General features: G+C 40.0%; 2 protein-coding genes and 1 non-coding gene across 8 annotated transcripts in view; 1 reads left to right on the top strand and 2 right to left on the bottom strand.

Moving 5' to 3' along the window:
* Positions 1-25963, bottom strand: part of BRD7 (bromodomain containing 7) — a 54122-nt gene extending 28159 nt beyond the window's left edge. For 4 of the 6 annotated variants that reach the window (XM_009196406.4, XM_017953344.3, XM_031658261.1 and 1 more), the window contains exons 1-5: positions 25711-25913; positions 25084-25292; positions 11568-11697; positions 11191-11248; positions 6783-6927 (exon numbers count right to left, since the gene is read on the bottom strand). In XM_009196406.4, the coding sequence (XP_009194670.1) occupies positions 6783-6927; positions 11191-11248; positions 11568-11697; positions 25084-25292; positions 25711-25759 (591 nt within the window). In that variant the 5' untranslated portion in view covers positions 25760-25913. Of the gene's footprint in view, positions 1-6782; positions 6928-11190; positions 11249-11567; positions 11698-25083; positions 25293-25710 lie in introns of all 6 variants that reach the window. The other 2 variants (XM_003916861.5, XM_009196407.3) reach the window with 2 other exon arrangements.
* On the top strand, positions 2371-2827 carry LOC108583470 (40S ribosomal protein S27-like). Its single transcript, XM_017953345.3, has one exon. It carries the CDS (start codon positions 2506-2508, stop codon positions 2755-2757), a length of 252 nt encoding a protein of 83 aa, XP_017808834.2. The 5' UTR covers positions 2371-2505; the 3' UTR covers positions 2758-2827.
* LOC116271384 lies at positions 8948-9051 on the bottom strand. The gene has a single exon (XR_004179942.1). It is a non-coding gene; the product is annotated as a small nucleolar RNA U13 (small nucleolar RNA).
* Positions 25964-27402: the final 1439 nt, after the last annotated feature.

Genomic DNA, 27402 nt, shown 5'->3' with positions numbered 1-27402 from the left:
CCTCATTCACTGCCAGCACAACAGTCTGAGATCGAACTGCAAGGCGGCAGCGAGGCTGGGGGAGGGGCACCTACCATTGCTGAGGCTTGAGTAGGTAAACAAAGCAGCCAGGAACCTCGAACTGGGTGGAGCCCACCGTAGCTCAAGGAGGCCTGACTGCTTCTGTAGACTCCACCTCTGGGGGCAGGGCACAGCTGAACAAAAGGCAGCAGAAACTTCTGCAGACTTAAACGTCCCTGTCTGACAGCTTTGAAGAGAGTAGTGGTTCTCCCAGCATGGAGTTTGAGATCTGAGAATGGACAGACTGCCTCAAGTGGGTCCCTGACCGCTGAGTAGCCTAACTGGCAGGCACCTCCCAGTAGGGGCCAACTGACACCTCATACAGCTGGGTGCCCCTCTGAGACGAAGTTTCAGAGGAAGGATCAGGCAGCCACATTTGCCGTTCTGCAATATTTGCTGTTCTGCAGCCTCCGCTGGTGATACCCAAACAGGGTCTGGGGTGGACCTCCAGCAAACTCCAACACACCTGCAGCTGAGGGTCCTGACTGTTAGAAGGGAAACTAACAAACAGAAAGGACATCCACACAAAACCCCTTCTGTACGTCACCATCATCAAAGACCAAAGGTAGATAAAACCACAAAGATGGGGAAAAAACAGAGCAGAAAAGCTGAAAATTCTAAAAATCAGAGCGCCTCTCCCCCTCCAAAGGAACGCAGCTCCTCACTAGCAACAGAACAAAGCTGGTAGGAGAATGACTTTGACGAACTGAGAGAAGAAAGCTTCAGACAATCAGTAGTAACAAACTTCTCTGAGCTAAAGAAGGATGTTCAAACCCATCACAAAGAAGCTAAAAACCTTGAAAAAAGATTAGACAAATGGCTAACTAGAATAAACAGAGCAGAGAAGACCTTAACTGACCTGATGGAGCTGAAAACCATGGCACCAGAACTACGTGACGCATGCACAAGCGTCATTTGAATTTGGCTCAGTAGCCAAATTCGATCAAGTGGAAGAAAGGGTATCAGTGACTGAAGATCAAATGAATGAAATGAAGCAAGAAGAGAAGCTTAAGAGTAAAAAGAGCGAAAAGAAATGAACAAAACCTCCAAGAAATATGGGACTATGTGAAAATACCAAATCTATGTCTGATTGGTATACCTGAAAGTGACGGGGGAGAATGGAACCACGCTGGAAAACACTCTTCAGGATATTATCCAGGAGAACTTCCCCAACCTAGCAAGGCAGACCAATATTCAAATTCAGGAAATACAGAGAAACACCACAAAGATACTCCTTGAGAAGAGCAACTCCAAGACAAATAATTGTCAGATTCACCAAAGTTGAAATGAAGGAAAAAATGTTAAGGGCAGCCAGAGAGAAAGGTCGGGTTACCCACAAAGGGAAGCCCATCAGACTAACAGCGGATCTCCTGGCAGAAACTCTACAAGCCAGAGAGAATGGGGGCCAATATTTCTTAAAGAAAACAATTTTCAACCCAGAAATTCATATTCAGCCAAACTAAGTTTCATAAGTGAAGGAGAAATAAAATCTTTTACAGACAAACAAATGCTGAGAGATTCTGTCACCACCAGGCCTGCCGTACAAGAGCTCCTGAAGGAAGCATTAAACACAGAAAGGAATAACCGGTACCAGCCACTGCAAAAACATGCCAAATTATAAAGACCATCGATACTAAGAAGAAACTGCATCAACTACTGAGCTAAATAACCAGCTAACATCATAATGACAGGATCAAATTCACACATAACAATATTAACCTTAAATGTAAACGGGCTAAACGCTCCAATTAAAAGACAGAGACTGGCAAATTGGATAAAGAGTCAAGACCCATCAGTTTGCTGTATTCAGGAGACCCATCTCATGTGCAGAGACACACATACGCTCAAAATAAAGGGACGGAGATGTACCAAGCAAATGGAAAACAAAAAAAAAGCAGGGGATGCAATTCTCATCTCTGATAAAACAGACTTTAAACCAACAAAGATGAAAACAAATGAAGAAGGCCATTACATAATGGTAAAGGGATCAATTCAACAAGAAGAGCTAACTATACTAAATATATATGCAACCAATACAGGAGCACCCAGATTCATAAAGAAAGTCCTTAAGAGACCTACAAAGAGACTTAGACCCCCACACAATAATGGGAGACTTTAACACCCCACTGTCAACATCAGACGGATAAACAAGACAGAAAGTTAAAAAGGATGTCCAGGAATTAAAATCAGCTCTGCACCAAGTGGACCTAATAGACATCTACAGAACTCGCCACCCTAAATCAACAGAATACACATTCTTCTCAGCACCACATTGCACTTATTCCAAAATTGACCACATAGTTGGAAGTAAAGCACTCCTCAGCAAATGTAAAAGAACAGAAATTATAACAAACTGTCTCTCAGACCACAGTGCAATCAAACTGGAACTCAGGATTAAGAAACTCACTTGCCTTTCCGGCAGTGACGACCTACCCACACGAGAACATGCCTCTCGCAAAGGATCTCCTTCATCCCTCCCCAGAAGAGAAGAGGAAACACAAGAAGAAACGCCTGGTGCAGAGCCCCAATTCCTACTTCATGGATGTGAAATGCCCAGGATGCTATAAAATCACCATGGTCTTTAGCCATGCACAAATGGTAGTTTTGTATGTTGGCTGCTCCACTGTCCTCTGCCAGCCTACAGGAGGAAAAGCAAGGCTTACAGAAGGATGTTCCTTTAGGAAGAAGCAGCACTAAAAGCACTCTGAATCAAGATGAGTGGGAAACCATCTCAATAAACACATTTTGGATTAAAAAAAAAAAAAAAGAAAAGAAACTCACTCAAAACTGCTCAACTACATGGAAACTGAACAACCTGCTCCTGAATGACTACTGAGTACATAATGAAATGAAGGCAGAAATAAAGATGTTCTTTGAAACCAATGAGAACAAAGACACAACATACCAGAATCTCTGGGACACATTTAAAGCAGTGTGTAGAGGGAAATTTACAGCACTAAATGCCCACAAGAGAAAGCAGGAAAGATCTAAAATTGACACCCTAACATCACAATTAAAAAAACTAGAGAAGCAAGAGCAAACACATTCCAAAGCTAGCAGAAGGCAAGAAATAACTAAGATCAGAGCAGAACTGAAAGAGATAGAGATACAAAAAACCCTTCAAAAAAATCAACGAATCCAGAGCTGATTTTTTTAAAAGATCAACAAAATTGATAGACCGTTAGCAAGACTAAGAAAGAATAAAAGAGAGAAGAATCAAATAGACGCAGTAAAAAATGATAAAGGGGATATCACCACCGATCCCACAGAAATACAAAGTACCATCAGAGAATACTAAAACACCTCTATGCAAATAAACTAGGAAATCTAGAAGAAATGGATAAATTCCTGGACACACACACACCCTCCCAAGACTAAACCAGGAAGAAGTTGAATCCCTGAATAGACTAATAACAGGCTCTGAAATTGAGGCAATAATTAATAGCCTACCAACCAAAAAAAGTCCAGGACCAGACGGATTCACAGCCAAATTCTACCAGAGGTACCAAAAGGAATGGTACCATTCCTTCTGAAACTATTCCAATCAATAGAAAAAGAGGGAATCCTCCCTAACTCATTTTATGAGGCCAGCATCATCCTGATACCAAAGCCTGGTAGAGACATAACAAAAAAAGAGAATTTTAGACCAATATCCCTGATGAACACTGATGCAGAAATCCTCAACAAAATACTGGCACACCAAATCCAGCAGCACATCAAAAAGCTTATCCATCATGATCAAGTTGGCTTCATCCCTGGGATGCAAGGCTGGTTCAACATATGCAAATCAATAAACGTAATCCATCATATAAACAGAACCAAAGACAAAAACCACATGATTATCTCAAAAGATGCAGAAAAGGCCTTTGACAAGATTCAACAGCCTTCATGCTAAAAACTCTCAATAAACTAGGTATTGATGGGACGTATCTCAAAATAATAAAAGCTATTTATGACAAACCCACAGCCAATATCATACTGAATAAGCAAAAACTGGAAGCATTCCCTTTGAAAACTGGCACGAGACAGGGATGCCCTCTCTCACCACTCCTATCCAACATAGTGTTGGAAGTTCTGGCCAGGGCAATCAGGCAGGAGAAAGAAACAAAGGGTATTCAATTAGGAAAAGAGGAAGTCAAATTGTCCCTGTTTGCAGATGACATGATTGTATATTTAGAAAACCCCATTGTCTCAACCCAAAATCTCCTTAAGCTGATAAGCAACTTCAGCAAAGTCTCAGGATACAAAATCAATGTGCAAAAATCACAAGAATTCCTATACGCCAATAAGAGACAAACAGAGAGCCAAATCATGAGTGAACTCCCATTCACAACTGCTTCAAAGAGAATAAAATACCAAGAAATCCAACTTACAAGGGATGTGAAGGACCTCTTCAAGGAGAACTACAAACCACTGCTCAACGAAATAAAAGAGGACACAAACAAATGGAAGAACATTCCATGCTCACAGATAGGAATAATCAGTATCGTGAAAACGGCCATACTGCCCAAGGTAATTTACAGATTCAACGCCATCCCCATCAAGCTACCAATGACTTTCTTCACAGAATTGGAAAAAACTACTTTAAAGTTCATATGGAACCAAAAAAGAGCCCATATGGCCAAGACAATACTAAGCCAAAACAAAGCTGGAGGCATCATGCTACCTGACTTCAAACTACACTACAAGGCTACAGTAACCAAAACAGCACGGTACTGGTACCAAAACATGAGATACAGACCAATGGAACAGAACAGAGCCCTCAGAAATAATACCACACATCTACAACCATTTGATCTTTGACAAACCTGACAAAAACAAGAAATGGGGAAAGGATTCCCTATTTAATAAATGGTGCTGGGAAAATTGGCTAGCCATATGTAGAAAGCTGAAACTGGATTCCTTCCTTACACCTTATACAAAAATTAATTCAAGATGGATTAAAGACTTAAATGTGAGACCTAAAACCATAAAAACCCTAGAAGAAAACCTAGGCAATACCATTCAGGACACAGGCATGGGCAAGGACTTCATGACTAAAACAACAAAAGCAATGGCAACAAAAGCCAAAATTGACAAACGGGATCTAACGAAACTAAAAAGTTTCTGCACAGCAAAAGAAATTACCATCACAGTGAACAGGCAACCTACAGAATGGGGGAAAATCAACTCATCTGACAAAGGGCTAATATCTAGAAACTACAAAGAACTCAAACAAACTTACAAGAAAAAATCAAACAACCCCATTAAAAAATGAGTGAAGGATATGAACAGACACTTCTCAAAAGAAGACATTTATGCAGCCAACAGACACATGAAAAAATGCTCATTATCACTGGCCATCAGAGAAATGCAAATGAAAACCACAATGAGATACCATCTCACACCAGTCAGAATGGCGATCATTAAAAAGTCAGGAAACAACAGGTGCTGGAGAGGATGTGGAGAAACAGGAACACTTTTACACTGTTAGTGGGACTGTAAACTAGTTCAACCATTGTGGAAGACAGTGTGGCGATTCCTTAAGGATCTAGAACTAGAAATACTATTTGATACAGCCATCCCATTACTGGGTATATACCCCAAGGATTATAAATCATTCTGCTATAAAGACACATGCACACGTATGTTTATTGCGGCACTATTCACAATAGCAAAGACTTGGAACCAACCCAAATGTCCATCAATGACAGACTGGATTAAGAAAATGTGGCACACACATACCATGGAATACTATGCAGCCATAAAAAACGATGAGTTCACGTTCTTTGTAGGGACATGGATGAAGCTGGAAACCATCATTCTTAGTAAACTAACACAGGAACAGAAAACCAGACACCGCATGTTCTCCCTCAGAGGTGGGAAGTGAACAATGAAAACACCTGGACACAGGGTGGGGAACATCACACACTGGGGCTTGTTGTGGGGTCAGGGGAGCGGGGAGGGATGGCATTAGGAGATATACCTAATGTAAATGACGAGTTAATGGGTGCAGCACATCAACATGGCACACGTATATATATGTAACAAACCTGCATGTTGTGCACATGTACCCTAGAACTTAAATTAAAACAAACAAAAAAACACAACTTAATTAAAAAAATGTAAACCATCTAAAAAAAAAAAAAAAAAGAAAGTTTGTAGCACTTCTCCCTTCACTCTCTCCTGCTGCCATGTGAAGATGTGCTTGCTTCCCCTTCATGTTCCACTACAACTGTAAGTTTCCATGGGCCTCTCCAGCCACGTCTGCTGTACAGCCTGTGGAACTGTGAGTCAATTAAAGCTCTTTTCGTCATAAATTACCCACTCTCAGGCAGTTCTTTATAGCAGTGTAAGAATGGACTAATACAATATGCATACCTTATATGTCTAGAAATAGAAAAAACCCTCAACTTTCATTAAAATATTAATTTTACTTGTATTGATCTAAAGCTAAAAATTTCACTCTAAGGTTGGAAAAAATATATTGTGGAACACATATCAAACTCAAAATTTCACTAAAGACAAAAATAATTATGAATGAAAGATATCAGATGACCTATTTCATCTGGTTTTCCATCACCAAGCTCATAAAAAGTTTTCTGAAGCAAAAAAAACACAGAGATACTGGATCTTAAAATAAACTCATTTCTTTGCAAAATAAAAGGTCAAAGAGAAAGATTCTGAATATCAGATATGCAGATTTCTACCAAGATTTTGTGTATATAGGACTGAAGAGTTACCTTTAGTTCTTCTATGGACTGATAGTCATTGTTCTTGATCTTTTCTTTCATGGTACTAAAATCCATTGGGTGTTTAATGATCATGGAGTAGCCAGGAGCAATAAAATCAGTCACAGGAAATGAAAAGAAAGCACTTGGATCTTTTCTGTGAAGATATGCAAAAGACAATGTTATATTTTATTCTATTACAAACAAATCTAACGGTTTAGGAGCATAAGTCAGAGGAAACCCTTCAGATGCAGAAAGAATTTGTAATATGTTAACATATTTTTAACTGAAAACTGAAGAAATGATTTTAAAGTCTATTAACTATTTAATAACAAGTAAGTTTTACATACTAGCTGTACCCTCAGGATGGAGATTTCTTTCTTATAAAATACAAAGCCTCATTAATTAACAGCTCCACCTATATAGGAAAAAATGAAGCAAAATAAACCTCAACTAACTGACCAATGTTTTAACCTTTGGGAGATCAGCACTGCATATTTTTAATTAACCAAAGGGGAAAAGGCTGAAATAGTAACTATTAACATACATCTACAATCCTCCATATTAACTTCTAATAGGCTTGCATTTCTGGTCCATGTATGTCTATTTTCTCCATCAATGGATATAACTTCTATCATGCATATGTGGGGGATGCTAAAAAAAAACTGACATTAAAAAGCTCCTCTTTATACCTCCATATGTGTGCCAAAACAGGACTAGACCAAAAAAACCCCAAAATCAGAAACCCAAATTTGAAAACTAGTGCTCTTCATCACAGATTCTCAACACTGGCTATACATTAGAATCACACAGGAGCTTTAAAAAAATTCCAATGCAGGGAAGAAGCGGGAGGAAGACTCAGCTTAGACCCACTGTATCAGAAGCTCTTGGGGAAAAAGGGTAGGGTCCAGGCAGTGATATTTCCACAGGTGAGTATTGGCATTGGGATTTGAGTATTTGGCATTTGTATTTCCAGTACTGTCAGGTTGAGAACGAGTACTTTATATGATTAAATCATTATGCTGATTTTTTTTTTCCTTCTGGAAATCTGGCATACCAAGAGTTTTCTTACTCCACAGAATAACAGTAAAAATATGGTTTAAAAAATAACAACAACTTTAAAAACATATTTACCATGTTGCTAGTCCAAGTGGCAGGCACTTGACATATTTTATATCTAATCCTCACAAAAGCCATCAAAGTGGTGGTATCCTCCACCACTGGAGGATACTGAGGTTCAGTGAGGTTGAAATTATTTATCCTAAGCCATGCATTAAATAAGAGTTGAAATCTGATTCAGGTCTATGTGAATCTGCCTTTGTTTTTCAGAGCAGGGTGCCTAAGCAATGAGACTGAAAAATGACAACAAGCAAAAATACCCAGTCAGGACCTATACATCAAAATGTGCACCGTCCACAGGAGTTACCGTAATGGCAGCATTCATCTCTGGGTGGCCTCCTGAAGCTACCCTTTGGAGGAAATTATCTAACTTCTAGGTCAATCATTTTAATACAGAGCCCCGTCTAGTTTTGACCAAAAATGCTATTATCAAACTTGATCAACTAGATTTTTTTTTTTTTTTTAACCAGGCTTAGCTCCTGGTAAGGATAAGGAATCATCCAATCACTAAAACTAATCAAAAACAGTGTGGCTCTGGGATCTAATTCCCAAAATGTTTTTAACAATGCTAACGTCTTTAGACTAAGAAATACTTTCTGAAGTGTTTTCTTTTCATTAAGATTTTGTTTCTAATTGACATATAATAATTGCACATATTTAGAGGGTACAGTATGACGTTTCGACACATATATACTGACATACATATATACAAGGATACTTCAGTATCACTGTGTAATGATCAAATCAGGGTAATTAGCATATTTATCACCCTAAACACTTGTTATTTCTTTGGGATAAGAACATTCAAAATCCTTTCTTTTAGCTATTCTGATGTATATAATAAATGGTTGTGGACTGCTGTCACCTTACTGTGCAACAGAACACCAGAGCTTATTCCTCTTATCTAACTGTAATTCTGTACCTGCTGACCACCTCTACCTTTCCCTCGCCTCTGGTAAACACTGTTCTACTCTCTACTTCTATGAAATCAACTTTTTAAGATCCCACATGAATGAGATGATGTCATATTTGTGCCCTCACCATATTTTCTGTCTTCACATCAGATTGGTAATGTGCTGACGCTGTAACAAAGTCTGAGGGTGGTATATCTCACAAAGGAACATGAAAACCCAATCATTTCACTTATGAACTACAAAAGGATTGCACAGTATTTGTTCTTCTGTGTTTGGCTTATTTCATTTAACATGATGTCCTCTAGGTTCATTCATGTTGTTACAAATGATAGTATTTCATTCTTTTTAATGGTGGAATTAATATTCCATTGTGTATACATACCACATTTTAAAAAATGCATTCATCCATTGATGGGCACTTAGACTGATTCCATCTTGGCTACGATGAATAGCACTGCAATTAACACGAGAGTACAGGTATTTCCTGGACATATTGATTTCATTTCCTTTGGATATATACCCAGTAGATGAATTGTTGGATCATATGGCAGTTCTATTTTTAATTTTTTGAGGAACCTCCATACTGTTGTCCATAATAGCGATACTAATTTACATTCCCACCAACAATATATACAATTTCCCTTTCTCTACCACATTCTTGCCAGCTTTTCTTTTTTTTGTCTTTTGATAACAGGCATTCTAATTGGGGCGAGGTGGTATCTCACGGTGATTTTGACTTGCATTTCTCTGATTATTAGTGATGGTGAGCATTTTTTCATATACCTATTGGCCATTTGAATGTCTTCTTTTAATTAAGTCATTTCTTTTAAGGTGACATCATTAACTTACATTCTGGTCTTATGTTGCAAGAAAAACTGTAAAGCAGTCATGACATTTACAGTCACACCTTGTAAACTGCAATGGAATACCCAATACCTATTCACTCCCTTTGGACAAGTAGTGAAGTAATGAATGAGTTATTTAAATATAAAGACTAGAGATTAATTTTTCTCAAACACCAAAAAAGAAGAGAGACCAGTAAGTTCTTTTTTTTTTTTTTTTTAAGAAAAGGTCTCATTCTGCTGCCCAGGCTGGAGTGCAATGGTGCTATCACAGCTCACTGCAGCCTCAACCTCTTGGGCTCAAGTGATCCTTCCACCTCAGTCTCTGGAGCAGCTGGGACTACAGGTGTGTGCAACCACACTAGGATTTTTATTTTTTTGTAGAGATGGGGTCTCACTATGTTGTCCAGGCTGGTCTTAAACTCTTGGCCTCAAGTGATCCACCCACCTCAGCCTCCCAAAAAGTGCTGGGATTACAGGTGTGAGCTACTATACTCGGCTAACTTCTGATCTTAACTGCAAACCTAAACAGGCATTGAATACAGATTACATTAGAGAAAAATTATTTACAATGTGTTCTGGGTTGACTTAAGTTCAATACAATGAAAGAAAGTCCACTGTAAAAATGTATGCTCTACAACCATAAACCCTTTGCAAATAATGTAAATATCTTTGAGTAAAGAGAGGTATCAAAATAAATATTTATTTTTATTTATTTATTTATTTATTTATTTTTACTTTTTTGAGATGGAGTCTTGCTCTGTCGCTCAGGCTGAAGTGCAGTGGCGCAATCTCAGCTCACTGCAAGCTCCACCTCCCAGGTTCACACCATTCTCCTGCCTCAGTCTCCCGAATAGCTGGGACTATAGGCGCCCGCCACCATGCTCGGCAAATTTTTTTGTATTTTTGAGTAGAAATGGGGTTTCACCGTGTTAGCCAGGATGGTCTCCATCTCCTGACCTCGTGATCCGCCCACCTCGGCCTCCCAAAGTGCTGGGATTACAGGCGTGAGCCACAGCACCCGTCCCAAAATAAATGTTTTATAAAGACTGAGTTATTCTTTTCCCTTTTAAGAACTCAACATTGGCTTAATCTAGGCACTGAAATTTTAAAAACAAATTTCTGCTTTTAAAAGAAGGCCATAATTCCTATTCATGGTGTTTTATTTTTTCTCCCATACTTAATAACTGTTAAACATTCATGGCATGATAAGCATTGTACAAATACACAGAAGGTATTTCTATCTATTAGCGAAGTGGAAATAGCTGTATTGTTTATTCCTGGCTTAAAGTTTTAACATCAGAAATTACTTTAGAGACAGAAATTTGTCATTAAAAGTATTATGTAACACCCTTCAAGTTGCTAGGGAAACAAACCAAACAAAGAATATCTAAAAGTTAGCCTCTTGGAGTACTTCTGCTGCCAGGCAAAATATTTATCATTCACTAAAATCAAGTATGTTTGGAGTTAGGCACAATGTGGTTTGGATGCTACACATTTACCATTTTAATTTCTATGTTATAAAAATATTGGAAAAACACTTACCTCTGCAATTGTCTCATCAGTTGATTCAAAGCTTCTTGAAGGGGCGTCTGTTCTACTTCTAAAGCAAAGAAGAAGGGAAAAGGGTGTTTTAAAAAGGAGTATTCTAGAGAGTATTATTTACTAGATCATTTTCTATTTAATAATAGCCATCATTAAATACCTCATACAGAAATTCCATTTATCTTAAAACTATATTGAAGTTTTGAGAGTATCAATCCAAAATTGAAGCTAATTTAAAGCTCTTATGCAGTTTGAGAGAAAAAACTTAAAAATTCAATTACAAAGCTCCAACTTAGGAGCTAAAACCCCACTATTTTCCTGAGCTATAATAATTGCAGCATCCTCATTCAGGATAGTTAATTCAGAGTTATTCCAACCTTCTTGTTTGGCTAAAGAGCTTGTGAGAGGCTTCTCAGGGGGCAAGTCTAATCTCACAGGGGCATGACACTGGAGGTCTTTTTCTGCCTCATTCTCCACCCGGTCTCGATCTCGCTTCTTTTTATCCTCCTAAATGGAACAAAGGGAGATAATTTAGAAATATTTCAGAACCAATATCTTTAAATACACAAATCATTTTAAGGGGTAAAAAGACATCATTGCAAAGAAAATATTCTTAATAATGAGCTCAATGTATTTTACTGACATCTACTGGAAAAGGAGAGAATAATATGTTCACAAAGGAAAAAAAAAAGGCGTCTCTATGCCAGAAATAACCAGTTAGAAAAACACTACTATCCAAAAAAGCAACATAGTGTGTACAGAAATAAATCTAATAAAAGATACCCAAAACCTTTTGGGAAAAACTGAAACATTATTGAACGTATTGAAGGTCACAGCAGGCCTGAATAAAGGAGATATACTATGTTCATGAATTGAAAGAGTCAATCCTCTCTCAAGTTACCAATACGTTCGATGTAATGCCAATTGAAATTTAAAAACAAAAATTTTCATGGAATTCGACATGCCAATTACATTAATTTACCTTGAAGAGTGAACGATTAAGAACACAATAGTTTTGAAAAAGGTCAGAATAAGATGATATGTCTTACCAGATATTATTTGTGTAACGTGATAAGAAGACAATGTGGGTCTGACAGACAACTAAACCAACAGAAGAGATCAGAGTACAGAAACAGACCCATGTACATAGAATAATCTTAGTATATCACAGAGGTGATTATAAGTCAATGACAAAAGGGTGGTACTGAGACAACTGGTTACCTGAAAAGAGAAAATAGAATTTGAGTTCTACTTCATGCCATACACAAAAGTGAATTCCAGATAAAGACTTAAATGTACAAAGCAAAGCTTCAGAACTTCAGATGAAAGTAAAGCATCTTTAAGACCCAAGAATAGAAAAAGACTTTCTTAAATAAGATATAAAAAGAATAAATTTTTGGACGGGCACAGTGGCTCAAGCCTGTAATCCCAGCACTTTGGGAGGCCGAGACGGGTGGATCACGAGGTCAGGAGATCGAGACCATCCTAGCTAACATGGTGAAATCCCGTCTCTACTAAAAATACAAAAAAAAATTAGCCGGGTGTGGTGGCAGGCGCCTGTAGTCCCAGCTACTCGGGAGGCTGAGGCAGGAGAAGGGCGTGAACCCAGGGGGCGGAGCTTGCAGTGAGCCGAGATCGCACCACTGCACTCCAGCCTGGGCGAGAGTGCAAGACTCCATCTCAAAAAAAAAAAAAAAAAAAAAAAAAAAGAATACAGTTTTAGGGAAAAACTTGATACATTTGATATTAAGTTGATAAATTTCGGTACCTCAACAAAATCCATGAACCAAGTTAAAAATCTAACGATAGACTGAAATAAAGTACTTGAAACACAACTTATAAAACATTAAGAAAGATTCCATAAAGAGCATCTATAAATCTATGCAAAAAGGCAAAAAATCCAAAAAGGAAACAGATAAGCGACATTACAGGTAACTCACAGAATAAGAAACGTGAAATGTTGAGAACATGAGAACTAGCTCAAGCTCCCTGGAACTTGGGTAATTATAGATTTAAAAACTAGAAGTTATTTCACCTCTCTTTGGCAACATTTAAAATGTCTGAAATGTCAGGTTTTGATAAAAATGTAGAGAAATGGGATTTTCATACCTTGCAATTGGGTGAATAGGAACAATCCTTAGCAGAGCAATTAGCAATATCTATCAAAGCTAGCAAAGCCTTTATCCTACTTCTCAACTGCTACTGCCTGTGCATATACCAGAGAAATTTCCTGTCGTACGGTCTACATGGAGACTTGGTACAAGATTACTGCAGCATTGTTTAAAATAGTAAAAAATAGGAATAATCCAATGCCTATTAAAAGGAAAATGGATTAATAAATTATGTCGTATTTACATAACAGGTAAAATAAATGAGCTAAAATGATATTGTATCAACATGGATAACGTTCAGAAACAAAGTCTGGAGAAAAAGTTGCAGAACAATTATCTGTTACGAGGTAAGTATAAAAATGTGTAAGCATACAATGCTTACAGATTTATACAGAACTTGTAATTATAAAAACATGCATGTGATATACACCAAATTCAGCAGAGTGGTTCTCTCTATTAGAAGGAAAGAGAGAAATGGGACTCTGAAAGGGTATAAGGGACGCTTCATCTCTGTCTGCCCTCTTCTTTTCTTAGAGGAAAAAAATACATATAGATACATACATGTATGCATTTTTAAAATTTAAATTTTGAAGTAAAATTGTCCAACAATGCCCATTTTATGATCATCAAAATCAAGATTCTCAACAGGATCTTATGGACTCAAAAAGCTATTTTCTTGGCCTATACCCTATTTTTTATTTCTAGTATCCAGAGCAGCGGTTCTCAAAGCATGGTCCCCAGACTGGCAGCATCAGGATTATTTAAGATTTGGCAAGAAACAAAAATTCTGAGGTCCCCTTGTGGTTCACAAGCTTTAGTGTGCATTAGAATCACCTGAAGGTCTCATTAAAAACACAGATGGCTGGGCCTTGTCCCTAGAATTACTGATCTGCAGGTATGGGGTAGAGACTGAGAATTTGTACTTTCTAACAAGTTTCCAGGCCATGTGGGTGTTGCTGGTATCGGGACCACACTTTGAGAATCACTGATCTAGATCTTTGCACTCTATTTTCAGAATCCAAAGCACCTAATACAGAATACATGGTTGTTTTAAAAGCTCCAGAGAGCAGTGTTATAAAATGAACTCATGCTTGATCCTAGTTACCACTGTTAGTTGATTAATGTATTTTCACCACCTCACAACATATTCTGTTGCAGTAATTCTTAACTTTGAAAATTTTAAATCCTTCGTCCAGAGACACTGGTATGGATCTTTGGTAGACTGGCAAGTTTAGAACACCCGTTCTACAGAATAACAGCCACAGAGACACAGATTCCTTCCTATTAAATATGACCCGTGAAGAAAGGACAGCTTGAGAGGCAGTATGTACTCTCCCAGGTAGAAAAAACTCGTACAGTGTCACTGCCAAGAGTCTAGAACTGGGGCCAGCAAACTTTTTGGTAAACGACCAAACTGGGCCAAGTGCAGTGGCTCATGCCTGTAATCCCAGCGCTTTGGGAGGCTGAGGCAGGTGTACCACTTGAGGCCAGGAGTTTGAGACCAGACTGGCCAACATGGAGAAATTCCATCTCTACTAAAAATACAAAAATCAGCTGTGGGTGGTGGTGTGCGCCTGTAATCCCAGCTACTTGGGAGGCTGAGGCAGGAGAATCGCTTGAACCCACGAGGGTTGCAGTGAGCAGAGAACGCACCACTGCACTCCAGCCTGGGCGACAGAACAAGACTCTGTCTCAAAAACAAAACAAAAACCAAAAATAGCCAAACTGTAAATATTTAGGCTTTGTGGCCCATAAGGTCTGTCACAACTACTAAACTCTGCTTTTGTATTATAGTATGTTGTAGCATGAAAACCACCACAGATAATATGTAAATGAATTAATTTGGTTGTGTTTCAATAAAAATTTATTTACTAAAACTGTTGGCCAGCTTGCTAACCTATGCTCTAGGAGTCCAGCTTCATCCTTAGAACACTCTGTTGGCTGGATGTGGTGGCTCACCCATCATCCTAGAACTTTGGGAGGCCAAGGCGGGTGGATCACTTGAGCTCAGGAGTTCGAGGCCAGCCTAGGCAACAAAGCAAAATCCCATCTCTACAAAAGATACAAAACTGTGCACCTGTAGTCCCAGCTACTTGGGAGGTTGAGATGGGAGGATGGCTTGAGCCCCAGGAGGTGGAGGTTGCAGTAAGTCAAGATTGCACCACTGCACCCTAGCCTGGACAACAGAGCCAGATCTTGTCTCAAAAAAAAAGAACTAAAAGAATAAAGTAAAAAACCACTGTGACCTTAGGCAATTCATTTACTCTCATCAGACCTCTTTATCACACGCAAGATGGAGATTTAACTGTTATTATTTATCTTACAGAGTTAAAGACATGGTCAATTACAAACTAGCCAAGTGGAAAAAGTACCAACGGAGGGTATAATGTTTCTGAACTACCCCAACTAGTATCTTTACCTAGTTATCCTTTATATAAAGTAACTACTTTATTATTCAGTAAAGTAAGAAGTCTTTGGGGCTAGGGAGTCCAAAAGAAAAAAGAATATAAAAACATACGCTTGGAAACTACCCTAAACTGAATAGAGATATTGTAGCATCCTATTTCCAGACTGAGAATCTGGAGATCTAGCTTCTAGTTCACCAGCATATGACTTTTAACAAGGTACCCCACTGTTTTAGACTCAGTTTCCCATCTGTACAACACAAGGCTTTGATCTCTACAGGTCTCTCTCCACCTAAAATTCTGATTCCAACCTTTGCATTTTCTTCTTCATAATTCAGAGTATGCTGTAGAATCCTGTTGTCAGTGTCACTTATTAAAGGAATACAGTTATGTAAAACCATAAGTTAACATAGTTCTGGTTAATAGTAAATTCTGTTAATTACACAGAGAAAACTAAGCAAAAATATTAGTGCCATTTAACTTCAGGTAGTTAAGGAAGAAGAGTTTACAGTTAGTTTATAAAGTGGGTTTAAATTCTGGCCTCGTCACTAGTAGGTGGCAAAGCTATGATATCATGGATAAACTATGCAATTAGCTATGGCATCATGGATAAACTATGTAATTTTTTGGAGTCTAATTTTCTAATCTTTAAAATAGACAAAACAATACATACCTCACAGGGCTATTTTAAGGATTAAAGTTTATGTGAAGTTTTAGCACATTACTTAGCACATGATGGACATTCATTCAATAAATGAGGCTTTACTGCGTGGCTATATAGTGAAAGGGAAAATACATACAACCCTACTCTTACAGAGCTCAGAATGGAACAGCAGAGATGTTCATTAAATAACTCATTTAAAAAAAGTAAACATGTTTATAACAGCAGAGATACGCATTAAACAACTCATTAAAAAAAAAAAAAACATGTTTACAACTAATTGATCACAACCAGCTACAGATTTCTTTGTTCCTTCCCCATTCCCACTGCTTCACTTGACTAGTCTTAAAAACAACAACAAAACAGATTTCAAGGACAGAATAACTTTTGGGTGAAAATAATTTAGACTGGAAAAGTGTGGGAAGGTTTCCATGAGGAAGTAACATCTGAGCTGAGATCTGAAGGAGAAAGAATCTAGCCAGGTTGGGGGTGGAGGTGGGTGTGTGGGAACAGCATTCCAGGCAGAGGAAATATCTTGCGTGCATGAAGATTTGAGGCAGGAGAAAGGAAGAGGGGCTATTTCCATAACTACAAACACATTTACTCACTTCTGACTAGATTCTAATTTGCCCACAACTTGATGGTAAGTTATTAATAATCTATGAGTAATGCTTTTAAAGCAAATCTTTGCTCAGATTATTAGGATTTAACACTTACCAAACCACATTATTCATTCAACAAATGACATCTGCCTGTTCTACTGGAGCTTCCTCTGGACATAGGTCCTTGTCTTATTCAGCTCCATACCTGCAAGCTCAGCAATGCCTAACACATAATACTTGCTAAGTATTTGCAGAAGTAATTAATCATAGGAGACAGCATGAAATAGGAACACAAAAACATGCAAATTAACAGCTGAAGTCCTTAGTAATAAGTACTGTCCTTCAGGTTGGTTACTTTTGGAGGATATATACACATACATATATTCAAGTGATGTTCCAATATGCAAAACAATGTACAGGTCCCTTTTAACAGCTGATTTTAGAATCCAATGAAAAATGTTTCATTACCTTGCAGCTGCACATCACTTTTGGCCCTAGGCTAAAAACAGCATTTGCTACACAGGTTAGCCATTACCTCTATGATGCTTTCCCCTGGCTGCACACGGCAGAATGAGGCATACCTTTCCCTGGATTCCTGAAACACGTTAGTCAAACCTCCCTTAGGATTTACCAGGCCGTGAGGTTTATTTATACTTTCATGTCCGATTTCTGAGTCCAACTTTGAGCTCCTATAGGATATTATTTATTTATCTATCTTAATCACTGCAGCCTAGTACAATCTGGCCAGATAACAGGTGTTAGGTAAATATTTGTTGAATAAAGAAACAGATAAACAGCCTTCTATCAGAGGAGCAATGCTACTCAAAGGCCCCTTTTCCGAGTTCTTCCGTCCTTGGAGGTCTTTTGGGGTTGAGATAACTACCTCAGGAGGGAGACACACGGACCAATGCTGAGAAAGGGGAAGGGTTTTCTGCCAAGCCAGATAAGCTACAGCAGCCCGGAGATCCCAGGTGTGACAGATGGCACAAGTCAATGAACTGTTTTGCCAGAATTCTCATTTTGCTTAATATGATTAGTCACTGCTCCTCTCTAGTTAAAAGCTACCTCATACTCTGTGACTCAGTTAAATCAGCAATACGAGATACTAACAGCACCTACCTCACAGAATTATTTCTAAGGATCAAAGTAGTAAATATACACAAAGAATTTAGAATAGTGTCTGGCAGACAGTAAACACTCGAACGTTAGTTATGAGTCTGACTCCACTGTTGGACTTAGTATAGTGCTTTAATAAAATAGGTATTTACTGGAATTTACTGTAATTTTCATTAAAGTTTTACTTAATTTTAGCTTTATAACATCCTATATGTGTTAATGCATCCTGTATGTGTTAATGCTTTTGAGTAAAAAAATTTCCTTAATGACTACTATCTTTCTCATTTTATTCTGGTAACATCCCTAAGCAATGTGACTGGCCTAACCTCTTTCAGCAACTAAACCTGAAGTTGACCTACAAAGCTGTTAAGACATCATTCAGGTTAGGACTGTGTTCTTCAGAACAGCAAGAGAGTTTCAACAAAGGAATTGAGACCACTCGTCTGAGCTATTTCAATAAAAAGCTTTCTATGCAAGTCTCTCTACAGTTTCTAATCTCTCCATTCAATATTTGTTAGATACTGTTACCAGATTTATGTTACTAAGGCTCAGCTTTTATCATTCTTCCACTCAAATTTTTTGACTGACTACATACTGAAACTCAAACTCCTTACTCGGCCATCTCAGCTGCCTTTCAGATCTTACCCTACCCCCACCAATGCATTCTGTGTTTAAAAAGAGATCTACTTTATGTCCCCTATACACATCTCCTTCTTGCCCATTTTCGAGCTAATCCTCTAACAACCGTTCCATAATCCTGTTTGGTGTGTGGTTTTCCTGACCTCCATGTCTCTACCCAGTGGCCTATCATTCTATTCAGGGATCATCATCTAAAGTCAGCACATAAATAAAAACTGAGTTGTCAGATCACCTTGGAAAATACCTGAAGTAGTCCATAAAGTACAATACTCATGACTTACAATCTTAGAATACTTCTACTGAACTACCATAAAAAGAGCCATTTCTCTCAGGGCATATAGTTGACCCCACATTAACTGAACATATAGTGTTACATCACTGTATTTTGATTTCTAAAGCCCAACTCAAATGCTGCTTCCTGAGCAAAGTCTTCTGTGATTTCCCCCAGATCCATGTACTCTCAGGAGCCGCAGAAAAGAACCCTGCCTCTGTTAGGGCACTGACTTTATTTCCCCATGGGCTGTGGGCAGAGGTTGGTGCCCACTTTAACAACTCTTTTAGATTAAAGACTTCTTAAGGGCAGAATTTGAGTTACTGTTCTGGCACTACCTGTGTGACCTTGGTAAAGTTACTTAACCTCCCTGAGCCTCAATTTTCTCATTTATAAAAGAGAAGATAATATGATAGAGTAATTCTATTTGTGGGTGTGTATCCAAAAGAACTGAAAGTAGGGGTCTTAAAGAGAACTTTGTACAATTCATGTTCCTAGCAGCATTATTCATAACAGCCAAAAGGTGGAAGCAAACCACATGTTCACTGACTGATGAATAAATAAAATGTGGTATATCCATACAATGGAGTAGCATTTAGTCTTAGAAGGGAAGGACATTCCAACACTTGCTACAACAGATAAACCTTGAGGACATTGTGCTAAATGATACAGGCCAGCTACAAAAAGACAAATACTGTATCATTCCACTTATAAGAGCAATCAAACTCATAGAGACAGAAAGTGGAATGGTGGTCGCCAAAGTCTGAGGAGAGGGAGAAAGGAAAATGGGGAGTTGTTAATGGGTATGAAAAAGTTCTGGAAAACAGTTGCACAAAAATGTAAATACACTTAACACTACTGAACTGCACACTTAAAAATAATTAAAATGGTAAATTTTATGCTATGTATATTGTACCACAATCCGACAAAATAGAGCGATAACACCAGTCTCACAGGATTACAGGAGGGAGTATAGTAGGATGATGTACATAAAGCGCTCAGCACAGAACCTAGCATGTACTACATGCCTGATAACTAGCAGTTGTTATCTGTAAAATGTATGTGTAATTTTTTTGTGTTACAATCATAATGGGTGTGTATATGGTTACTTCTTCTAATGTAATTTTAGAAATACATCTGTAATTTTTATAAATCATTTTATCAAGTTAACAGCCACACAGAATTTTACCTATTGCATCTTAGTTTTACTTAACTATCGTCTTGTGTATGTACGACTAGATCAGATGGCATGAGCATTTTTTACGAGCCGTTATTTTATTTTTCACATAACATGGGAAAACATAAGACTGAACATTTAGGAAAGGAAAATTAATGTTTTAAGAGTCATGCCAGCAGGCAAATTCTTTGCCAACTGCTCAGCATCAGAACGTTTAAGGAATAAGAAAATTCATCACTTTCATAGGTGTGGTGTCTGGTGGAAATCAAAGCACGCTGTACCCCTAATGCTTTGGTTGGCATTAAATACCACTGCTGTACAGGGAGAAATACTGCTGATCCTACCTGTTGGGGCATTTTAAACTAATATAGTTAGGGCCTTCCTATTCAAAACAAGAAATTCAGTTAACTAAGGCACCTCTGAAAAATTATAAGGCTTTGTGTTGTGTGTGTGTGTGTGTGCGCGCGCGTGTGCGCGCACTTCCCCTTTTATCTTATTTTCCTAAGTAACTGATTCCTAATTTTTAGCAAGGTACAATACCCCCCCCCATTCACTCCCCACAACTAAAATGCCAGACATGGTAGCTCACACTTGTAATCTTAGCACTTTTGGGAGGCTGAGGTGAAAGGATCACCTGACCCCAGGAGTTTGGGACCAGCCTGGACAACATAGCAAGACCCCATCTTAAAAAAAAATGTTTTTGAAAAAATTAGCTGGGTGTGGTGATAGACGCCTGTAGTCCCAGCTACTCAGGAGGCTGAGGTGAGAGGATCACTTAAGTCCAGCAGTTTGAAGCTGCAGTGAGCCATGACTCCACCACTGCATTCTGCCCTGGGCGACAGCGCAGGTTCCTATCTCAAAAAAGAAAAAAAGAAAAAAGACAACATCTTCCAGTCTCCCTAGCAGCTAAGGTGACTATGTGATTAGGTTCTGGTTAGTAAAACATAAGCAGAAGTTATGTATGCCTTTTAGAAAAATGTTTTGAAAGGAAGAGGACATCCTTTGTCCTCCATCCAGCTGCATGGAACTGAGAGAAGAGTCGCCAGTCCCTCACAATCATACTCTAGCTCTTCTTTCTCCCAAGAAGAGATCACAGCAACTACTGTCCCTACAACTTCCTGGACATTCAGAACAGAGCTCACAGAGGCATCTCTAAGGTCTCCCTCCCTACATAACACTAGCAAAAAGAATCTCTCCCTGCTTCCCTGGTCTAGTCTGGAAAAAAAAAATGACCCAACAGTCCCTACAGAACCAGTGACACCTCAGATGATCTGAAGTCTCTACCCCTGAATGTGAAATAGAAACCATCTCCCTACCTGTCCTACTCTGAGAGGTGTTGTGTCCAGAAGAGACTGTGGATATGAACCCATTTTAGGTGCAATGACATCAAAATACAATGCGACTGATGATCATTAGAGCCACAGTCAAGAAAGGATACAGCAGCTGGAACATGGGGCGGCGGGGGGGACTTCTAAGAACCTATCCTGAAGATATTCTTACACAAGTGTACAAAGGTGTGTGTACAATGAGGCTCACTGCAGCATTACATGTAAGATTTAAAAGTAATAGTCATAAGTATGGTATATCCATGTAACTAAATACCATGTAGTCAATATAAAGAATAAGATAATGAATAAAACAAGAAATGAAGAATATTAATGTATTCATGGGATTATGGTGGTAGCTGCCAGAACAAAAACCAGACTGGTTCAAAGTGGTTACCTCAACTTTTGTTAAACAAGACGATGGCCGGAACAAAGGGCACATAAGGGACAAAGGTGGATAAGCCACGTCAACACACTTGGGAGACGGAAGGCAAATGGGGTGATTTGCAGAACAGAGAAAGCAAGATACTCCCGTATGCAGAGAGGTGGATACCTTTGAAAAAAGCCCAAATCCCAGAACCCTGGAAAAGCTCAGAACTGGGAGACACCGGGAACCTGAGAGTCTCCAAATCTCCAGATGAGCCAAAAGTGAGGAGAAATGCCAGACTCAGAAAACTGGGTGGTAAGACCTTCAGCCCCTGTCCCATAGTTGGCTCCAGAAATACGGATAAAACTGGCAAAATCCATCTCCTAGGAGAGGATTTTTCTCTGGAGAAACTAAAATCCCAGGGAAAACATCTGTAAGGTACAGACATTGGGGCATTCTTCACCAAAATGACCAAGTCCCTGTTAGTCACTCTACAATAAAGTCCATTAACTGACAACCTCTGTCTAGGTAAAAAGCATTTAATCAGCTTTGTACAGACTGCAAAAGCTCAACAGACAACTAAAGGATGCTTTCAACAGAAAACAGAGACAGACGAATAAATGGAAGAATTTGGGGGAGAGAGAGACAGGGCAGGGAGCAAAAGAAAACTTAGGAGGAAAAAACAGGAAAAAACTTCAATTAATATCCTCAGAGAAAGAAAAGAATATACTGCATCTAAAATCAAGAACAGGGTGCTAATTCAAAAAGGACAATTAGAGAACAAGAAAAAATTCTTGGAAATTCAAGGTATAAGATCTGAAATAAATCCAGAAAAGTCAGAAATTTTAGGGATGTTCCTTGAAGGAAGAACCCTCCCCCGCCCCACACACACCCAGAAAAAATATGAGAAAAACATAAGAAAATTAGAGGATCAGTTCAGGAGTCTAATATCTAAAGGGCAGGAGTTCCAGAAACCAAGAAAAGAAAAAATGGAGGGAAAGAAATGAACACAGGAACACTTCAAGCAAACAGCTCTGAACTGAAGGCACAAGTATTAACTGCGAAATGTCAGAACACTGAAGATAAGGGGGAAGATCCTAAAAATTTCAAGTTAGCAAATACTGGTCATATGCAAAGGACTAAGAATCAGAATGGCAACAGACTTCCCAACACCAATTTTGGGAGCCAGAAAACAACAAAGTAATGAATGCCTTCAAAAGTCTGAAAGAAAATAATTTTCAATCTAAACAAGTCAAACCATCAACCTGTATGAGGGTAGAATACAGATTTTCAAACATGTTAGAACTTATAAAAGCTACCCGCTGTGTATGCTTTCTTAGGAAGTTCCTAGAGTTAAGAGTCCACCAGAACAAGAGAATGAATCAAGAAAGAGGAAGGCATGAGATCCAGGAAGCAGGTGAAGGAGAGTCCCAGGAGGCCTTGACAGTAACTAATCCAGCCTCCAGGAGACAGAGAGCTGTAAGATAAATGTCTCCAGAGAAAAGAACTCAAATGAGTTTCATAAATCTTAGCGTTTAGGAAGAATTATTAAGCAATAACCAAACAAACGAAAGCAATGATCTAACTAGTTAAGTTCAGATTTGTATTTGCATACTGTACTTGTCTACGATCGCTTTAATATTAATTTAACCAATAATTGTGATGTACCTATACCTTGAGCAAGGGAAATTGAATTCTCACCTTCCGTAACATGATGTCAGTAGAAGATATAAACTGCTAAATCAGCAAATAGCAATATAAACCTGTATTTCGAAACGGAGATAAGTAGGCAAGGAAAAATACTAAAAAGTGTAGGAAGTACAACTCCAGAGTGGAGCAGCAGCCTGCTTTGTGTCAAAAAGCTGTGTAGTACTCTTGACTTTTAAAAACCATCTTCACGCATTACTTTACTACTATTAATCAAAAACAAAACAAAACAAAACAAAAACAAAAAACTGGTTACCTCTGAAGAGGGAGTCTATGTGAAGGATTGCGGTGAGGAAAACTTTTTTCATTTTGTGTACTTTTGTACCACATGAACTACTTTTAAAAAATCAAATGCATATATGGGTTTTATAATTTAAGGAAGAAAACAAAACATTACTCCTATCTAGCCAAAGCTAATAAAAACTGGGACAAAAGGGAAGGAATAGACTTAAGAAATCCCCAAAATAAGATCTCTAAGACTTGGTGACTTAGCAATGTGTTCAATCACATGTAAGAGAAAGCTCCTGTTGTATTTACAAACATAAGAAAAGTTATATAACTAACCTATGAAAATTTACCTTCACAATAATTGATTTACTGAGTCATTCAGTGGCAGGTTAAATTTGGAAAGTTAATAACAGTAATAACAATGTTATTATTATTAGAGACAGAGTCTCCTGTTATTGCCCAGGCTGGAGTGCAGTGGTGTGATCACACCTCACTGTGACCTTAAACTCCTGGGCTCAAGCGATCTTCCCACCTCAGCCTCCTGAATAGCTGGGACACAGGTGCACACCACCAGGCTCTAGAAATTTTCGTAGTTTACTTCGTGGAGACAGGGCCTTGCTATGTTGCCCAGGCTGGTCTCGAACTTTCAGCCTCAAGCAATCCTCCCACCTCGGCATTCCAAAGTGTTCGGATTACAAGCGTGGGCTGCTGCGCCCAGCCATTAATTATTCTGCCCAGCTTTCAAACCAAGATGGTAGCTACTCATTCTTTTCTGTTAAATGCAAATGGTTAAGAATATCAATCTCCATTACAGATCTCTGACCAAACTTTCTCAATAGACTACAACATTGTTTTAAAAGATTTAAAGTTGCTCATTACAGATTTGGCATTATAATATTTATTTCAAAACAAAATTTAAATCCCAGTAGATCCCATTCACTTCTGAAATGACTATGTTTGACAAACCTCGAACACTGAGGCTTTCTTGAGCATGACTTTTTACCCTGCCTAGACGGAAAAAGCATTCTTTGAAGCAGCTCCTGAAAATTTGGGCTTAGCTGCTTCCTCACCTGATGTGCGAGTACAATTGCCTAAGAGTATAATTCAAAAACGATTTGCCGAAACTCATAGATGATTCATGTCTCTATTCTGTCCTGCTCCTCTTCAAATGAGCCAGATCTTAGAGGCGTTTCAGTTTCCCCAGATACAAAGAAAATAAAGTGAGGTTGGTAGCTGGAGGAGGCGGTGCCGTCCGCAAAGCCAAAGCAATGCAACCACTTGTACCTTAACTCTTCTCCGTTTTCTCCCCTTTTCTTCCCCTGGAACCTGCTTCTCTCCTTTCTTTCTCTTTTTCCGCTTTCTGTCCTTGTGTTTGTCATGATCGTTTTTGTCTTCGAAGAGGCTGGAGTCGTGCCCCGAACTGCCCGTGGAGAGTTCAGTGACTTCGTTCCCTCCTACTTTGAGAACCAGCTTCAAGGGCTTCTCCACATACTCTTAAAAAAAGAAAAGAAACGAAAGTGCGTCGATTAAAGTCGGGGCTCTCCAGCGAGTGCTAAGGATGCAGAGCGCGAAGGCGCAGCAACGCCGAAGTGGCTTTGGGCGCCCCGCGAAGCACCTGTTGAATGACAGAGCCTGGCCCGGGGGTGCGGCGCTGCCCGCCCCGAACGCTCCCACGCCTCTCGGGCCGCCTCACGTCTCCCCACCAGAGACCCACCGGACCAGGGGGACCCGGGTTCGAATGCCGCCGCCGCAAGGGGGGCAGCGCGGCCTCGGGCAGGACGCGCCCCCTTCGCGGGCCTGGGCCTGCCGTGGGAGGGAAGGGCCCTGGGCCGCCCCTAAGCCACTGGGAAAGAGCGGAAGCCCCGCAAAGGGGCCGAGAGCCCACCGCCCGCACCCCGGCCCACTCCTCACCCTCGTAGAGGTGTTTCTCCGACTTGTGCTTCTTGTGCTTCTTGCCCATGTCCGACCGGGCCCCGGTGCCCGCCCCCCGCGCCAGGCCCAGGCCGTGCGGCGCCGCTTCCGGTCCGGGCCAGGCGAGCGGAGGGCGGGAGCGGGGCCCGCGAGACCCCGCGCCGCGAGGCAGGGGGGCGGCGCGCGCCGGGCGGCGCGAGGCCCCTCTCGAGAAGACGGCGCGCGAGACCGGTCGGAGCCCGAGAGCGGTGGCGGGGGGGCGAGCGGCCGGAGCAGAGGCGGGAAAGAGGGCCCGCCGCGCGTGCAGGGTGCCGGCGGCTGTGGGTGGCGGCCCCTGGCGACCGGAGGTGGCGCTGCAGCTCGCGGGCCGGGGGCGGAGTCGGGGCCGGGAGCGGAGCCGGGGCGGGGCCGGGGCGGGATCTACCGCTCAGAATCTTGTTTGTCTTCCTTCCTCCTTCTGCCCCCAATCTGTCTGTCTTGTTTCTGTCTCTGTGTGTCTCTCCCTCCCTCTCCCCTTCCCTCCCTTCTTTCTCCTCCCTGTCTCTCTTTCTCTTTCCTTTCCTCCTTCCTTCCTTCCCTACTTCCTTCCCTACTTACTGCCTCCCTTCAAGCCTTCCCTCTCTCTGTTCTTCCTCCCGCGTCTCCCTTCCTTCTCCTCTCCCTGTCTCCTTCCCTATTTTTTCCCTTTTCTTTTTTTACCCTTCCTCCTTCCCCCACTCTTCCTTTCTTTCCACTTTCCCTTGCTTGTTTCTTCCCTTTTACAATATTGACTGAACCAGCAAACTCAGCACATTGGTGACTGAAGATTCTAATCTTAAAAAAAAATCTTATGTGCTGATAGGTGAAGATTTCCAGATGTCTCGACTGTCTTTACTTCTAGCTGTATGGTGCTTTGTCTGTTTTCAGATAAGCTCATAATTATAGTCTCCTCTTAAGAAAGGATCTGTCATCAGTCATTTATACTTCAGGAAGAATTTGGACCCATGAATCACCTCTCCCAGGAAGATTTGTAGCTTTACCTTGAACTTCAGTGGTGAAATTATAGGCTTATATTTTAGGACCCTATTGTTGGCAAGTGATAGAAACCAATTTGAATTATTTCAAGTAAATGAAAAGGGATTTATTGGTTTACATGTCTAGGAAGGGCAAGAATAAAGCTTGCCAGAGGGAAGACAGGAACCAAGGATGTAATGCTATTGACTGGCATGCCAGCTCTTTCTCTCTCTTGTCTCTCTGTATACAATCGGTCTCCGTCTTCCCCCTTCTTTCCTATGTGGCTGGAAACATGGCCCCCATCTGCTTCCGAGGCCTCTTCTTTATAGTGTCCTGACCAACTGGGAAAAAGATCTCTTCTTGTTAGCTTCACCCAGAAAACAGTCCCAGGGAAGGACTCTGATTGGCTTGGCTTGTGTCACATGTTTTATGGGACAGGGGATGGGAGATTGATTTAGCCTAGATGCCAAATCTACCCCCCAACCCCCTTGGCCAAGAGAAGTGGAGTCTGTGATTGGCAGTCCCTGCCAGACTTCTATGGTTAGCCAGGGAAGATGAGATTCTTCTAATGAAGAGAGTTGCTTTTTCATGAAAGCTAAAAGTGTATGTCTATTGTTTCTCTGTAACAAGCCTCTCTGGTGTCCGTGAGGTAGAGATTAGGCTGTGGAAAGAGGGGTTGTGTTGGGGAAGAGAACTTCT

This window comes from Papio anubis, chromosome 18 (genome assembly GCF_008728515.1).
Source record: "Papio anubis isolate 15944 chromosome 18, Panubis1.0, whole genome shotgun sequence".
Classification (NCBI taxonomy): domain Eukaryota; kingdom Metazoa; phylum Chordata; class Mammalia; order Primates; family Cercopithecidae; genus Papio; species Papio anubis.
This window is presented reverse-complemented; position numbering and strand designations above follow the sequence as displayed.